General features: G+C 39.7%; 2 protein-coding genes across 11 annotated transcripts in view; one reads left to right on the top strand and one right to left on the bottom strand.

Moving 5' to 3' along the window:
• Tomosyn (syntaxin-binding protein tomosyn) overlaps window positions 1–18561 on the top strand; it is an 835312-nt gene that overhangs the window by 9582 nt on the left and 807169 nt on the right. The window lies entirely within an intron of this gene.
• On the bottom strand, window positions 8504–16893 carry LOC137250088 (T-complex protein 1 subunit eta-like). Its single transcript, XM_067782373.1, has 8 exons — window positions 16667–16893; window positions 16383–16598; window positions 16092–16322; window positions 15694–16034; window positions 15357–15640; window positions 15118–15291; window positions 14929–15062; window positions 8504–11215 (listed from the first exon to the last, which is right to left on the bottom strand). The coding sequence occupies exons 6-7, from the start codon at window positions 15281–15283 to the stop codon at window positions 14971–14973; spliced, it is 258 nt and encodes an 85-aa protein (XP_067638474.1). The 5' UTR covers window positions 15284–15291; window positions 15357–15640; window positions 15694–16034; window positions 16092–16322; window positions 16383–16598; window positions 16667–16893; the 3' UTR covers window positions 8504–11215; window positions 14929–14970.

Below are 18561 nucleotides of genomic sequence, written 5' to 3'. Positions count from 1 at the left end.
AGCACTACCAGGGGTTATTTTTTAAAAAAGTCGAACGGTAAATTTTTCGTTTCCACGGTGAAAAACGGTAAAAAAAGTGAATTATTGGCATACTTTTTTCATTTTCACCCACTCACTCAAAAGTTACTAGGGTGGTAGTGCTATGTAGGCATCAAGTTAGCACTGCCAGGGGTTATTTTTTAAAAAAGTCGAACGGCAAGTTTTTCGTTTACACGGTGAAAAACTGTAAAAAACGTGAATTATTGGCATCTTTTTTTCATTTTCACCCACCCACTCAAAAGTTGCTAGGATGGTAGTGCTATGTAGGCATCAAGTTAGCACTACCAGGGGTTATTTTTTTTTATATAGTCTAACGGTAAGTTTTTCGTTTTCACGGTGAAAAACGGTAAAAAGCGTGATTTATTGGCATACTTTTTTCATTTTCACCCACTCACTAAAGAGTTACTAGGATGGTAGTGCTATGTAGGCATCAAGTTAGCACTACCAGGTGTTATTTTTTAAAAAAGTCGAACGATAAATTTTTCGTTTCCACGGTGAAAAACGGTAAAAAACGTGACTTATTGGCATACTTTTTTCACTTTCACCCACCCACTCAAAAGTTGCTAGGATGGTAGTGATATGCAGGCATCAAGTTAGCACTACCAGGGGTTATTTTTAAAAAATTCGAACGGTAAATTTTTCGTTTCCACGGTGAAAAACGATAAAAAACGTGAATTATTGGCATACTTTTTTCACTTTCACCCACCCACTCAAAAGTTGCTAGGATGGTAGTGCTATGTAGACATCAAGTTAGCACTACCAGGGGTTATTTTTAAAAAATTCGAACGGTAAATTTTTCGTTTCCACGGTGAAAAACGGTAAAAAACGTGAATTATTGGCATACTTTTTTTCATTTTCACCCACCCTCTCAAAAGTTGCTAGGATGGTAGTGCTATGTAGGCATCAAGTTAGCACTACCAGGTGTTATTTTTTAAAAAAGTCGAACGGTCAATTTTTCGTTTCCACGGTGGAAAACGGTAAAAAAACGTGACTTATTGGCATACTTTTTTTCACTTTCACCCACCCACTCAAAAGTTGCTAGGATGGTAGCGCTATGTAGGCATCAAGTTAGCACTACCAGGGGTTATTTTTAAAAAATTCGAACGGTAAATTTTTCGTTTCCACGGTGAAAAACTGTAAAAAACGTGAATTATTGGCATACTTTTTTTCATTTTCACCGACCCACTCAAAAGTTGCTTGGATGGTAGTGCTATGTAGGCATCAAGTTAGCACTACCAGGTGTTATTTTTTAAAAAAGTCGAACGGTAAATTTTTCGTTTCCACGGTGAAAAACGGTAAAAAACGTGACTTATAGCATACTTTTTTTCACTTTCACCCACCCACTCAAAAGTTGCTAGGATGGTAGTGCTATGTAGGCATGAAGTTAGCACTACCAGGGGTTATTTTTAAAAAATTCGAACGGTAAATTTTTCGTTTCCACGGTGAAAAACGGTAAAAAACGTGACTTATTGGCATACTTTTTTTCACTTTCACCCACCCACTCAAAAGTTGCTAGGATGCTAGTGCTATGTAGGCATCAAGTTAGCACTACCAGGGGTTATTTTTAAAAAAAAGTCGAAAGGTAAATTTTTCGTTTCCACGGTGAAAAACGGTAAAAAACGTGAATTATTGGCATACTTTTTTTCATTTTCACCCACCCACTCAAAAGTTACTAGGATGGTAGTGCTATGTAGGCATCAAGTTAGCACTACCAGGGGTTATTTTTTAAAAAAGTCGAACGGTAAATTTTTCGTTTCCACGGTGAAAAATGGTAAAAAACGTGAATTATTGGCATATTTTTTTCATTTTCACCCACCCACTTAAAAGATACTAGGGTGGTAGTGCTAACTTAGCGCCTTGTTAGCACATTTTGGGCCATAGTTTAAAAAATAATAATGAGATCCAAAATTTGTTTTGGGATATCAGTTACGGTTAAAAAGCGGCAATTACTGGCGTTTTTTGTTTTAAGCTAGCTGTTGCCAATTCCAAGTTGCAGGGATGGTAGTGCTAAATTGACGGTCAAAACAGCATTTTTAGGAATATTTTGAAAAATACTAGTGCGATAAATTTTTCGTTTTCAAGGTAAAAAACGGAGAAAAAAACGGCAATTATTGACATAATCGGCTTGATTATAAGAATAGTTGAAATCGGTTTTTCGGGGTGGTTGTGCTAACTTGAAAAATATTCGAGCGGTAATTTTTTCGATTCCACGGTAAAAAAACGGTTAAAGAACCGTAATTAGCTATATTTGAGTTAGAAATTTCATAGTGGTAGTGCTAACTTGACGGGCATGAGCTTCTCTTCCAATTTGAGTACTGTTCCTCTTGATTTTTCCAACAAATTGGCGGGACGGGACCTACATATTTTATGCCGACTCCGAACGGCATCTGCAAGGCAGATACGTTTTCCCTGAGAGCTTTTCATGGCAGAAATACACTCGTAGTGCGCGCCAAACACTGCCGAGGGGCGACCCCGATGAGAAAAATTTCCTTCTAATTGAAAAAACTTGTTTCTAAAATTTTGATGTTGCTTTGGCCAGGTTCTTCGGTGTGGATGGCGGAGCACGCTACCATCACACCACGGCGGCCGCTGTCTAAATATGCATAACCATTTTTCAAGGTTTATAAAATTTTGAAAAAGAACATTTTGGTATTTATAAAATCAGAAATCTGATTAAATTCAGTTCAATATTCATTTATTAATTTCTTTAAGTAATTTTTTGTATAAAATTTTTATGAATAGTTTTTAGCTTTGTCAAAAATCTTTACATTAAAACCGTCTACCTCTATTACTACATATGGACCTTTATATCGTTAGCTTAATGTGAAAATGTGCTAAGTCAACTTTTACGAATTTTACAGGAGACGAAAAAAATGAATAATTTTTGAAATAGCCTTTTTTTTCAAAACTGTTCATGGGATACCATAATTGCAAATACTTTTGAGTGTAGAAGCTTTGAAAAAAATAAATGAAAATCATGTATGCTAACCCATCAGCTATTTTATGACTTAGCGCAATTTCCGCACTCAAAACAAATTTTTTCTCCTGACTTAGCACTTTTTACTCAATATGTTTTCCCATCACTCCTCACCTTTAATGATTGAAATAAAACACTAAGACCAAAGAGCATACCAAAGAGTATATATTTGTTAAGAGGCGTCACTCGATACTTTGTTTTTGCCAAAGCAACCCTGTCATGTCGAATGTGATTCTCAAGGAAGTTTTGTTTAGTTTTTTTTTAATTGAATCCTATATAGTTATGCGGTAAAGTGACTTTGCATAATTACGATTTTTGGAAAGAGAATTAATTAATTAATTTAATACAATCAATAAAATAAACACAAATACCCCACGAAAATATATAGAAGGCGTTTTTATAAATACATCTGATAAAAAAACCAACGACTACCTTGAGAAAACATCGAGTAATTTGCTTTGGCAACAACAAAAGTATCGAGTGACGCCTCTTGACAAATATATACTCTTTGAGCATACATAAAAAGAGGGGTCAGTTCGTATGTTTGATATCAAACACTCGCTTCAAAAGATTGGGGTTACTGACAGTTGCTTCCCACTTTTCTTTTTAATATTCGCTGCAAGTCAAAACACTAGAGCAGTGTTGCCAGAACTTCTTTGCAGAAAAAAAGCTATATAGACAAAAATTAAAGGCTAAAAGAAGCGAAATAAAATTTTTAAAGCTAAGAATAAATATAAATAAATGTAAGGCGCGATAACCTCCGAAGAGATTTTAGGCCGAGCTTCTCTTCCAATTTGCTCCTTTTTAATTTTTCCTACAAATTGGCGGGACTGAACCTACTGGTTTTATGCCGACTCCGAACGGCATCTGCGAGGCAGATGAACTTTCACTGAGAGCTTTTCATGGCAGAAATACACTCGGAGTGCTTGCCAAACACTGCCGAGGGGCGACCCCGCTTAGAAAAATATTTTAATTGAAAAACCCTGTTTCTAAAATTTTGATTTTGCTTTGTCCGGGGCGTGAATCCAAAGTCGTGGCAGCATACAAATTGTGGCATAACAAAATCGTGGCAATATTTCTTACAGAATAAGAAAAGGGGTACAAATTCAGCCATTTTGCAAAGTGACAGGTTACCTAGTTCAAGTCGATTCGCTTGGATGCACTAAATGTAAAATTTTGTTTTCAATTAATTTTTTCGCTGGCCATCTTATTGGCTCCATCAATGGCAAGCTTTATAAAATTACCAAGAGGCACACGTGATTTTGGAATAAATTTCTAATTTAATCGATCGAAATATCTAACCACCAAAACAAGACCCCTCGTTCTGACAAGTCCGTTGTTTCGTCAACTATCTACAAAATTTGTTTTTTTGTAAAATCCGACATTACTCCTTTATGTACCGGAATTGCCTTTGTTCTGCTGTGCAATTAAATGATTGAACGATTTTTGAATCTGTGCAGTAGTGAAAAAGACAAAAATATCAAAATCGTGGCTGCTTGCTTAAAAAGCACCAAAATTGACAAAAAGGTACCAGCGCACCAAACAGAGTCCGAAGCGGCAACCGTGGTTTTCGCCGTGTTTTTGCGAACAGCCTTAAAAAGATATGTCAGTAACCACAATCTAAATCAGCGAGTAGTTTGGGTTCGAAGCAAACATGTTAACCCTGCAGAAACGCTCCACTTCATCTGGCTAGTAATTTTACCGTCATTGTGCGGTCACGCCCCTTGTTAAATTTTAGTCACGTTTGTTCAGGCGTCGGTAACTTTTTTACACTTTTTTCCCATTTCGTACCTATTTATGTGATTGTGCATTCCGCTCCCACTTATAGGATGTGAGCATAGCACTGTTCTGCTCACACACGTCACAATGCGCGTCAAATGGCGGTCAAATTTTCGGTCATTTCACTCTACATTTTCGAGTCATTTGATAATCAATTTTACTGCGGTTATACCATTTATATAACCGCCATATAACTTGAATTTTACCTCCCGATTTACTTTACCTGGAGCACCCACATAAATAAAATATCAACCAAAAAATTTGAATTATTAATATTTATTTTTAATTATAATAACCAAACATAACATATAATATAAACATTTATTTAAAACATATCATTAGATTTAGTAATTTTTTCCAAATAAAGAATATTATATATGAGGCGCCTAGATGCAAAACCAGATATTTTAAAATAATCTTTAAATTGCGGCAATATTGCATCACCTAGCAACATTCTAAAAACCCGTATTGAAAATTCATAACAATTTTCATTCATAACAAATTTAAAATTTTTTTGTGCTTTTCTAAGTTTTACATATCATGGATTCATCTGGTTTTGCATCTTGGAGCCTCATATATACACGGAATTGCAACTTAAATTAATACATTTAATATAAAAAAGAAGTAAGTACTTTAATAATAACATAAAAAATATATTAATTGCTTTGAGCTATATTGCTGCAGCAGCTAACTTTATATTTGGACAATTCAGAAGTGTGTTATATTCATGTAAAATTTGAGCAATAGGATCACGACATACCTTATTATATATGTACATGAAATTGCACATTAAATTGATACAGCTGATTAAAAGAAAAGTAAGTATTTTAATAATAAATAAACTCGCTTAATTGGTTTTTGTTTTCCAATTGAAATCTTTTAAGCTTTAGAAAAAACTCCAATTATTTAAATAATCTACAACTTAAAGCTTAGTAGAAATTCAGATTAGGTTTACTCTTTTTTCAGATCAAGAATATTCAAAGGTGTCGTGGAATCCGATTGCTGTCGTAATTGACGACCTTAAAAATGTACGATTTGTAATTGAGTCAGACTTATTATTGTTCTAAATCTAATCATTCAAGCAATAATTCTGCAACCCTTAGCAGAAGTATTGATTGGTTTCAAATCTAATTCCGACAGCAATCGTATCACATCCCTTATTATATATGTACATGAAATTGCAACTTAAATTAATACAGTTGATATAAAGAAAAGTAAGTACTTTAATAATAAATAAACTCTTTTAATTGGTTTTTGTTTTCCAATTGAAATTGTTGTGTATGCAAATTCAAATTTACTAACAACAATGAATTTTTATTCTCAGTGTAAAACTAACTTTATTAATTGATATATTTGACGTTGTAATTTTTGTAAATATGGTAATGCTGAATTATGCCATCAAAAATAAAATGTCATTAGGTTTAGAGCAATCAAAGCGTGCATATCTCAACGGCTACCGAAGTGTGTGAGTATAACCTAATATCAAACGTAACATCTGGCGACGAGAAAAAATACAGATATGGCTGAGGAATTTTACAAAAAATTGTTGGAGGAGCAACGTACCTTCACAATGAATGTGCTAAAAGAGCAGAAGGCGTGGATGGACAGCTTTGCAAAGAGGTCTCCAGGCCAAGATACCACTCTCGTTCCAGCTTTTGCACAATTTAACAACCAACAGCAGAAATGGGACTCATATTTGGAGCAATTGAAGCAACATTTCTCTGCGTACGCGGTAATTGACGCCAACAAGCAGAAATAATTTTTCTTATCTTGGTTGGGCAATGACGCTTACGAAACGCTCAAAAAGCTGGTCGGTGTGGACGAGTTACAAAAACAAACATTTAGTTAGCTCTCCGCAAAACTAACAGAGTTTTATAAAGAAAAAGTCCATGTAGTTGCAGCTCGTTATGAATTTCATAAAGCTGAAATGGGTAGTCGTACATATAAAGAATGGATTGCCGAACTACGAAGCATAGCCCGGCAATGTGATTTTGTGTGCAAAAAAGAAAATTGTCTACATGATTTCTCCGATGACATGATCAGGGACAAATTAATTTTGAAGTCACCGCATGACGCCGTTTTGTACAGCTGCATTACAAAAGCCGCAGTCAACGTTGGCAGAAGTGCAGCTAATCGCCGAGTCATATGAAACAACAACTAAAACTGTGAGTACAATCAAAGACAAAACGGACACTGCAAATGCAATAGACAGCAACGGAGTTTATTCGATGACAACAAAAAACACAGAAAAATCAAATATGCGTAACAAAAACAAAAAATCTAATAAAAAACTGAAATACCGTTCATGCACAGGTTGTGGAGTCTCACATAATCGTGATGACTGCAAATTTAAAAACGCTGTTTGCAGAGGTTGCGGTAAAACAGGTCATATCATAGCTGTGTGTTTATCGAATGAAAAAAAGAACGAACAAAAGCAGAACAAAGTTACCAAAAACAACAAAAGTGAGAAAGGTGACAAAATAGAATATATTTTCGGTAGCTAGCCCAGCAAGCAACAAAAGTAAGAAACGTTTTGTGCAAGTTTTGGTTAACGGCAAAACGATTGAGTTTCAGATGGATTCTGGTGCAGAAGTCTCAGTAATAACACTAGACACTTACGAAATGTTAAATAAACCGCCAATAAAACAATGGTCGCGTGCACTATACGGGTACGGTCATACGCAAATCGAAACTTTGGGAGAAATCTCTGCAAAAATTCGATACGGGTCAGTAGAAAAAATACTGCCTTTAGTAGTTTCTAATGTGCGCGGTTCTAGCAATTTATTTGGGGTAGATTTATTCGAAGAATTGGGCTTCAAAATTGTGCAAGTTGATATCTTGGCTGTCAGGTCGGTCGAAAAGTTGCAAACACTTCTGACTACCTTCGCAGAGGTGTTTACACCAGCACTTGGTACAATGTATTCAGTCAAAGCTTCGATTAAACTTAAGCAAAACGCAGTGCCTAAGTTCAGTAAGAGTAGGCCCATTCCTTTTGCACAGCTGCCAAAATTTAAAGAGGAAGCTCAACGGTTATGTTGTTGTTGTTGTTGTAGCGATTAGGTTACTCCCCGAAGGCTTTGGGGAGTGTCATCGAGGTGATGGTCCTTTGTCGGATACAGATCCGATACGCTGCGGTAACACAGCACCATTAAGGTGCTAGCCCGACCATCTCGGGAACGATTTATATGGCCACATTGAACCTTCAGGCCATCCCTCCCTCCCCACCCCCAAGTTCCATGAGGAGCTTGGGGTCGCCAGAGCCTCGTCTGTTAGTGAAACGGGATTCGCCGCTCGAAGGTGAGGTTGACAATTGGGTTGGAGAAGCTATATATTACGCTACACAACCCCTTGAATCCCCTCAACGGTTATCACAAGCAGGTATTTGGCAACAAATTACCTTCAGCGACTGGGCATCTCCTATTGTGTTAGCAACAAAACCAGACGGATCGATACGCATCTGTAGAGATTTAAAAAAAGGGGTGAACCAGCAGATTGATGTAGATCAATATCCTTTACCTACTAGAGAGTGCCTGATGCATACCATTCGACATGGCAAATATTTTTCTAAGATTGACTTGCGTGATGCATACCTGCAAATGGAGCTCGATGAAGATTCGAAAAAAATTCTGGTGGTCAACACACCGCTTGGGTTATTTCAGTACCAGCGATTACCGTATGGAGTGGCAAGCGCCCCAGCCATGTTTCAGAAACATCTAGAGCAGCTATTGTGTAGAGTTGATGGATGCGCGAATTACATAGATGACATTATAATCGCCGGTGCAAACGAACAAGAACACCTTGAGCGCTTAGCCAAAGTGCATCAGATACTCAAAGCAGCGGGTATCAAATGCAAGAAAGAGATATGCGAGTTTCTCAAAACTAAATTAACATACTTGGGTCGTGAAATAAGCGCAGATGGCATTTTGCCTGACGAATCAGGTATTCAATCAGTGAAGAACTTGCGACGGCCAACAAACTTGAAAGAGCTTGAGGCATTTATGCGCAAAATAAATTATTACCATAATTTCATACCAAACTACTCTCAACTTGCAGCACCTATTAACAGATTGAGGCGAAAAAATGTGACGTTCCAGTGGAAGTCCGAACAAGAAAATGCATTCAACATGCTCAAGGGGCATATAGTTAAGGCTACGATGCTAACCCATTTTCGAGAAGGCTTACCAATAGTTGTTGCTACGGACGCATCATCGTATGGAGTTGGAGCCGTGCTTTCGCACATCCATCCAGATGGTACGGAGCAACCGATCGCTTTTGCCTCGAAGACCCTAAACCGTCATCAAGAAAACTATAGCCAAATTGAAAAGGAGGGTTTGGCAATAATATTCGGAGTGAAAAAATTTCATCAGTTTTAATACGGGCACAAGTTTACGCTTATTACGGATCACAAACCATTAGTCAGTATATTTAGCCCAGATAAAAACCTTCCAACAATGACGGCACAACGTTTACAGCGGTGGGCTATTACGCTCATGGGGTACCAATTTGAAATTAAGTATCGCAAAACAACCGATCATGCAAATGCAGACGCTTTATCGAGATTGCCATCGGGTCCTGACGAAGACTTCGACAATGGCGAAATTAATCAAGTTGCTACTATTGAAACTCCAATTAATACTGAGCTCATTCGCGCAAGCACCAAAAGTGACCCAATACTGAAGAGAGTTAAACAATACATTCAGAACGGGTGGCCTGAGAAGTTGAATCCGAACGACGAGGATCTTCGGCCGTATTTTGCTCGTAAGTGGTCATTAATTGTTCAAAATGATTTTGTTTTATTACAGAGTGACGTCACACGGGTAATCATCCCACACTCATTGCGTGAACAAGTTTTACGGCATCTACATGACGGACATTGGGGTGTGGTCAAAATGAAGCAACTGGCACGACAACACTGTTGGTGGGCCGGTATCGACAAGGACATCGAGAGGTTAGCAGCTGGATGTGAAAACTGCAAACTAGCTGGTCCAAGTGATAGGCGGCAATATTCTAGCTGGCCGGAACCTCAAGCACCTTGGCAAAGGGTCCACATTGACTTTGCTGGTCCAATTTTTGGTTCCATGTGGCTTCTGTGCATAGACTCGTTCTCGCAATTTCCATTTGTTTGCAAGCTCGCAAATACTTCGACAGAATTGACGATTTTCGCATTAACTACCATTTTTGCTGCTGAAGGCTTGCCGGAGACTATTGTAAGTGACAATGGCCCACAACTTACAGCCGAAGCTTTCAAAACGTTCTGTGCTCAAAACGCTATAAAGCACATCACGATCGCACCGTTTCATCCACCCTCCAATGGGCTGGCTGAAAGATTTGTACGTACCTTCAAAACTTCTGTAAAAAAGAATTTAGATGACGGATTGCAAGTAAGCGAAGCCGTACTAAAATTTCTTACGTCGTATCGTACTATGCCGAATGCAAAGGGCGTATCACCAGCACATCTTTTACATGGTCGTCCTGCACGTACTGTCCTTTCTCAGATGTTTTCAGTGAAAAATGACAGACAAGATTTTGAAGAAACTACAACCAAATTTTCTCCTAAGGAAAGTGTTTACATCCGTAACTATGGTCGTGGAGAAAAATGGTTAAAAGGGTTCGTCGACAGGCGCCTGGGAAAAGTGATGTACGTAGTAAAAACTAGTACAAACGACACCAAAATCAAATGAAAATTCGCCATGTGAACAACGAAACAGCAGTTGATGATAAAAGAGGAGAAACTGATCCAGTTACCAACTTATTGCTACCAGATACTACGGCGAATGCAGATAATGAGCATTCTCAAGAACAATCAACAAGTCCAAAAGAAGTTCGTCGAAGCAGCCGTATGCGCAAATCGGTACACCGCTATCAAGCAGAAGATTTTCGCAATTAAAGCGGGGGATGGTGTTGTGTATGCAAATTCAAATTTACTAACAACAATGAATTTTTATTCTCAGTGTAAAACTAACTTTATTAATTGATATATTTGATGTTGTAATTTTTGTAAATATGGCAATGCTGAATTATGCCATCAAAAATAAAATGTCATTAGGTTTAGAGCAATCAAAGCGTGCATATCTCAACGGCTACCGAAGTGTGTGAGTATAACCTAATATCAAACGTAACAGAAATCTTTTCCTGTGCAAGCACATCGCTAACCTGTGTTGGCAACAGATATGATTACACTGTCTTCGATAGATAGTCGGACGAGCCGCTACACGGCGAAGTAGAGATGACCGTTGTGTAGGTGGCATTTGTAAACAGTTGGGTTTTTCTGCTGTCACCATCGCCACTAGAGAGCTATTGAAGAAACGCTCGACCAAAATAATATGTTGCGATTTACGCGCATAGATTTCTTCCACCTTGTCACAGTTACTGATGGAGAAAACGCGAAAGCCATATTTACCATCCAATACCGAAATGGAACTGTAGAGGAAGAAACATTTTATAAAATTTAATAAAATCAAAAAATGATAGTTGTGCTAAAATGAGGTAAAGTATTGTATGTTAAAGTATAGCGAAGTCTCAGCGGCTTTGTCCTGGTGAAAATTGAGTTTGAATAGGTTTTATTTTTCATTCTTAGAAACATGTACGAAGGTACCTGGCAAGATATTAAAAATCCTCAACGCTTTTTTTGCAATAACTTAAAAAAAATCATATTCAAACTTCTGCTTAACTTCTACATATCAATAGCTACTTTTACCACCAGGAGTCACTATTGCTTCTACGCCTTTGCTATTGTTTCCTACATCGATGAGCTTTGTAATAAAATAAACAGCTATCTCTCCAGTTTTGTCGCCTCGCGAAACCTGATATTGTCACCAACCAAATCATCGGTGACCTTATTTAAAACATGGCCGCGCCAAATGTCGACCATATGACATTACCCTACCGACTTTCTTACACCCTAAAATTTTGGGTGTGAATTTCGATCAGGATCTACATTTTGAAGAGCATGCACTAGCAATTGTAACGAAAATCGTCCTTGGTGTGAGGGCTTAGCCGATCTCCATAGCGCCCGACTATGAGACGGAGCTGTTTAGGACTGGCATTTACGCCGTTTCGCCTCATAGGAGGGCGGCGGGATGTCGGTGATCAAGAACTGCCAACCCCCCAATCCATGGTGTTATGCGGATCGTGCCTATTGGACGATTTGCAGCCAGGGGATAAATTCGGCTGTATTCGAACGGAGCCTTCCCGATACCGGACCACCTCGGGAAGTATTGATGGCCTTACCACAGTAAAGGGCGCTGCTATGACTGACGGTTCTTTCCCCGTACATAATACTGGACCGCTGAGCCCGCCTTGTCGGGCTGGTGGTCGTACTACCAAGATGAACGACTCATTACCTAATTTTCATAAGGACGATGATAAGAAGAGGAGTGAGTCGCAAGCCAAGGACGACAAATACGCATTAAGCGATGCGTCGGACTCGGGGAGCGAGAGTAGTGCTGATTCAATGAACTACGTGTTGGAGAAGCACACAAATGAAAACGGAGTAGAAGAGTGGAGAAGGGTACGGAGAGCTCTCTCACAGTACCGTGCAGTACTAAGAATTGTACAACGCTTGGGAGCAGTGGTGGACCCAACAGAAGAGGAGATCGAGCGCTTGGCATGTGCTCATGAGGCGGTAGAAGTAGGTCGAAGGCAGTTCAAAAGGTTTGCTGCCAGAAACCCTCGGTTCTGCAACCGGTATGAGGAGGAAGAAGCGTCGAATGGCAAAATAAAAAGGCAACGTTCGGCGGAAGGCGACAAGCCTGCTTTCAAGAGGCAGAAAGGGCCCAGTCCCAGAGCCGCGACACAGGGCAGTCCCATAGACAAGACAAGTAGGCCCAAAGCTGTAAGACAGATGGGCCCCAATAGCGAGGTAGCAACTACCTCGAAGGCTGCGAGTCAGAGGCAAGTTCCAACTATGGAAGTAGGAGATAAGCCAAAGGGAGATAACGCTAAGACTCCGACTTTATCGGAGGTGCTAAAGAGAGTTAAGACTTCGGCTTAAGGGAAAAAGACAGCCTAAGGGAAAAAGACAGGTGGAGGTAGCCCACGTCACCACGAAGGTGTTAGAAGCAGACCAACAGCCAGATGGTGCTGTGAGTCGCACAGAGGATTACCCGGCACAACAGTTACAAGAGGCTGAATGGGGCTTTGAACACTCTAAACCAAAAGGGCAAGGGGAGGACGACGACGTCACGATGAAGGTGCTGGAGGGGGACAAGCAGCCCATTGGTGCTGCGAGTTCTACAGATAAACCTCCAACACAGTAAATTGGCATCGAGCGAAACCCTCCTAACCCTTGAGAACGGTTCGTTTGACGTGGCGCTCATCGGGAGGAAAGGTTTCTGGACTTAGCGCGCGCGGATTTGGCGTTTACTATGCGCAAACGGAGGGACGGGTGCGAGCTGTAGTAATGGTAAGGAAACAGCTGCTTTCATATATGCTGCCTAATTACCCTACTGAGGACCTCGTACTGGTGGTGAAATCGCCGGGCTCAGATGGTATATATCCGGCCATGCTACAAGTTTCAAGTAGGGCGGTCGTGGGATGGCTTAAAATAATATTCGATGGGTGCTTAAACTGAATCATGTACCGCACTCTTGGAGAACTGCTCATGTAGCTTTCCTACCAAAGGCGGGGAAGATCGGTCTCGTGTATCCCAAAGATTATAGACCCAATAGCTTAACATCATTTCTGCTCAAAATCTTTCAGACACTGATATATGTGTACATAAAGTCCAACGTGGATGAAAAGCTGCTCTCCTCAACACAACAGGCGTACACAAAAGGCTGGGCCGTAGACACCGCATTGCATAGGGTGGTAATAAGCATAGAAAAAGCCCTGGAATATAAGGAATTTGCTCTAGAAGTCTTCTTAAACATTGCCGGGGCTTTCAACAGTGTTTCTAAATGGGCGATTATAGATGGTCTTAATTACGTTAAAGTACATCCAGCCTTACCCAGATGGATCGACTGCATGTTAAACTGCAGTAAGATTACATCGCGTGGGGGCGGCCACGAAATTAGTGGATAGGGGAACGCCCCAGGGAGGGGGCTATCACCTCTGCTGTGGACGCTGGTCATTAACCAACTGATCAGGGGATTCTACGAGGGACCAGCAAAACTTACGGTTTACGCAGATGACGTTGCATATGGTCTTGTTTACAAAGAGGTACAAGATCCCTAATTGGACCAGGCCTAAGTTAGGAGGAGCGACCCTACGGGAGAAACCTTGCACAAAATATCTAGGAATGATCCTAGACAGTAAGCTGTCATGGAAGCTCAACGTGGAGGAGAGGGTGAGGAAGGCTTCAACGGCACTTTATGCATGTAAAAGAATGCAAAAGAACCGGCATATACGATCAGAAGGCACTCGAAGACGATGCCTCAAAACTAACAACCAAAAGCAATAATTATTATTTCACTGACACAAATTTTATAGTTTTTTCCTTCGGGATTTGGACACAATTGGATGAATATTTGATGGTTCTTTGCCGGATACAGATCCGGAACGCTCCGGTAACACAGCACCATTAAAGTGCTAGCCCGACCTTGGGAACGATTTATGTGGCCACATTAAACCCTCAGGTCATCCCTCCCTCCCCACCCCCAAGTTCCATGAGGAGCTTGGGGTCGCCAGATCCTCGTCTGTTAGTGAAACAGGATTCGCCGCGGATAGGTGAGGTTGACAATTGGGTTTGGAGAAGCTGTATATTGCGCTGGCAACCTAAAGGGTTGCGCTACACAGCCCCTTGAATCTGGTATTTTAGTCGCCTCTTACGACAGGCATACCTACCGCGGGTAAATTCTGACCCCCTAACCCGCTGGGGGGTATTTGGACACAATCGTTTCATTATATTACTTAACAATTTAAAGGCTTCACTCTGTATTGCGAACGATAGCTCAGACGAACGATTCGCCTCCAAACGATTTCGTCTAGCAATGGTATTCTATATCATTTTCGTTCGGTCTTTACGTTTCTAACTAACAGGAGGGCAAAAGTAATTGTCAAGTGATAAGTTGCCATTGTTTAACATAGTGCAAATACACTAGCGATTCGTCTCTGATCCGCAACGAAAGTTCGTTTCGTAATAGAGAATGAGGCCCTAAGATTAGAAATTTTTTTCAATTTGTATTTTGACTTACCAGCAACAACAGAATCATGTTTAATTGTACGCCGCACAAGTATTATAGCATCATGTAAAGAAACTCGGTTTCTTCCAAAAATTGTTCAACACTGCCACGTAAAATCAATGTAAATATTCTAGCATTAACGCAACCTTTAAATAATTATAAACTATAAAAATAAAATTAATGTCAAACCCACTATCAAACCTTGGAAAATGTTGAAACGTTCACCACCAACCTGACGTTCTTCAAAGTAATCACATTGACCCAAAACACTTGAATTAATATCATTAGCTGTAGTCATAACAGCACCACCACAAGCTTTCATTCTACGTTTCCAATGTTCCTCTGGTACATGAACAGCACAGAACATATCCCGATCTGCAAAATACTATGTAGCAACATCGCCAATTGGTAGTTCAGAAAACACAACATTGGCGCCTTACTTAGCTAGTTTATTGTACAGAATACGCCATTCAGCATCAACCATTTTCTGATACTCTTGGACTTTGGAGGACATTGCTGTGGCAGAGCATTTTTCCAATAAAGCACTTTGTTGTTACTTTGATTGGCGCTTCGACATGTACAGCCATGCCATTTTTTATCATGCATAATTGTAATGCTTTACGTATAGCTTTAATGATGATACGTGCATGCACGCTTTCCTCAACTTAACTTGTTTTATGATTTCACATGCTTAAAATACTACTGAAGTGGTGCCATCGCCGACCTGATAAGAGAAACATTTTTATTCTACACATTCTAATATAACAAAAAATTTACCTCAGCATTTTGAGATTTGGCGATGTCTACTAGAGTTTTACGGCTGGATTGACAATATCCAATAGTTTCATAATGGCTGCCCCATCATTTGAAATTGTGGCCTTACCACTGGAATCAACAATATGCTTGTCCATACTACGTGAACCCAGTGTAGTGCGTACAGCGTCCACAATTGAATGCCAGGCATTGATGTTGGATATGAGTTGAGGTTTACCTTGAGAGCTATCGGTACCCAAACATTTTTTACACAAATACTCATGTACCCAGTACAAGTTCAGGACGTTCATATTTATAGACACGCTGTCTGGTGTGGCCCAAATGTTGGAAATATGCAGTTGGCACTGTTGAGAAAAAATATGGATCAATGAACACAAGTAAAAGTGAAAGATTTTTTTTACCATCTGTTGTTACTTTACACATTAGACATTGGAAACGACGACCAGCATCTACAAGTTGCATATGAGCCTTGCAAAGATTACATCGAATTACACCCAATTCACCAAAAATTTACAATGGGTGGCTCATATTCACCCTCAACCGTGCGTGCCATTCGTGGGACGGTAAGTGTAATGGACAAAGCTGTTGTTTTTAATAAATCAGCTGTTGCAGGTATGCAATACAAAGACGACCTGCAAAGAAGAAAGATCAATGTAATTGCCAAACAAAACATTAATTTCAATTATCGATACCTAACGCAAGGTGGCGAGGAGTTGCCCTGATCTACCACATATTTTGTGGTCACCAATGGTGGTAATAAACCCTGTTCATTAGTAATAAAAGCACCACCAGCGCTTGATTTTCAATGATAACGCTTATCGGATTTGGCATCTGATCGGGATTTAAACGGCGTTGGGCTTGATCATACTGTTGCGGCTGTTGATATTTACCAGTAACAGGTGCAGGTGCTTGCGAAAGAAAATAACACAAAAATAATCATCAGCAAATTTGTAAATTATTAGTTGTATTAGCATACATTATAACCAGGACGTCCGGACGTGTCCGGGTATTGGGGGTTAACCCGGCTTGGGTGGTTGACTGAGCATTGGCGTCTGTCCAGGTTGTGTTGGTGGCATCATTTGACCCATGCAGAGGATAACCTGGATGTTGAGGTTGTGGTGGATAGCCCGGATTTTGTGGCATTGGCAGATAGCCAGCCTGGGGAGGTTGTTGCTGCTGCTATCGTGGCATTGCATAACCCGGTTGCTGTTGTGGTATATACCTTGGTATAACTGGATGTGGTGTCATTGCCCCACCTGGTCCAGTTGATGCGGGCGGCATACCTGGAGGACCATGTTTCTCATGGCCACCAAATGGCTGGTGCATAGGGTGTTGAGGTGGCATTTGACCGGATTGTGACTACATTAGACCAGACTGTCGTGGCATTGGACACGATTGCGGTGGCATTTGCTATTCACCTGTTTGTTGGTATGGAGCTGCAACACCACCTGCACTTGATGTTGGTGGTGTAGCTGAAACTGGTGGTTGACCGGTCTAGAAAAATAACAAAATTTATTAAACACAAAGTATGAGACACACAAGTATAGTCATCTGATTGGGACCACCAGGTACAGCTTTCCCTGGCGGTGTCGTTGCTGGAGGCGCTGGCGAATACATGGAAGGTGGCGCATTGGCTTGAGGCTTGACTGTTTCACCATATTGACCAGCTATAAAGTTATTGTACGGTTGTTGTTGTATATGGTGTATTGGGTTGCGGAGCAGTCGGAGCCGGTTGCTTCAATGGATTCATGGATAAGCCGCTCCTAGAATTTGTTAACTGTTGGATGAAGAAAAGAGGAAAAATAAATATATGGTTAACATCGGTTGATTTATTGGGCTAACTTAAGTACATTATTGAATTACTTTAAAGTTCGGGCGGCGCGAGTTAGAGCAGATTCATTTAATAGACTTACCAAAAGGGTCTTAATTATTGTTTTTTTTATCCAATTATAATTTAAATTGAAAATACAAAAATTTTCCACCGCTGTTCTCTCGATGCTCAATTAGAAATGGCGGATTTATTTACTGACAGTATTAGCACAATAAGATCTTGTATGATCTTTTATAGTGCAACAATGGTTACATAATAATGAGTATAATTTTTTAAAACTTAAAACTTAAAAATGTATATATTATTCCATTAAGTAATAAAAGTGATAATATATAAGTTTCACAAGAATTGTGACAAGGACATTTAGCAACAATGATTGACTAGATTAATAAGTAGCTAAACTCAGATTCTAATGTGAATAAACTTTACCAAAGAAAGAAAATATAACATTCTTAAGGTTGCTTCTACTTAAGCTATTGCGAACCGAGTTGGGGATAGAGTTCCAAATGCGGATAGCATTGACAAAGAAAAGTCTTGCAGAGTTTAGATAATTGTAGCTGGTCACGATCAAGTCATTTATGCGAGCAGATCTAGAGAATGTTAGCTTGTTATATAAATAAGTAGGCATTTATCAGCAATCACACGACACAAAAATATACAGTTCCTAGCCTTAAGATACTCAGATATTTCACAACCCAAGAGACTCGTTCGCCACGCTGATATATGATCATACCTAGCCAACCCGAAGACATACCGCGTGATATGATTAAAGATGACATCAATCTTATGTGCCAATTTTGAATCTAATTTGCTGTATATACAATCCGAATAGCAGATAATTGGTAGCATTAGTTGTATAGCAAGCCGCTTCCTAATTCCAAGTGGGGTGAAGGGGGCAGACATTCGTAGATTACGTAGAGTGTAGTAAACTTTACTGATAACAGCGTTAATATGATCATCACAAGAGAGACTAGAGTTAATAACAACCCCCAGATTCCTTACTTTAGACACGTACTTAAGGCACTTATAATTGATATATA

The sequence above is a fragment of the Eurosta solidaginis genome, chromosome 4, assembly GCF_040869045.1.
Source record: "Eurosta solidaginis isolate ZX-2024a chromosome 4, ASM4086904v1, whole genome shotgun sequence".
Classification (NCBI taxonomy): domain Eukaryota; kingdom Metazoa; phylum Arthropoda; class Insecta; order Diptera; family Tephritidae; genus Eurosta; species Eurosta solidaginis.
Note: the sequence above shows the minus strand (reverse complement) of the source record. Positions and strands in the feature narration are given on the sequence as shown.

What these genes read in the sequence shown, in the direction of transcription:
- LOC137250088 (XM_067782373.1), bottom strand. Translation starts at nt 15,283, where the DNA reads ATGTTCTGTGCTGTTCATGTACCAGAGGAACATTGGAAACGTAGAATG. An exon ending in ACGTTTCAACATTTTCCAAG is followed by an intron (nt 15,063 to 15,117) that starts GTTTGATAGTGG and finishes AATTATTTAAAG; the next exon opens with GTTGCGTTAATGCTAGAATA.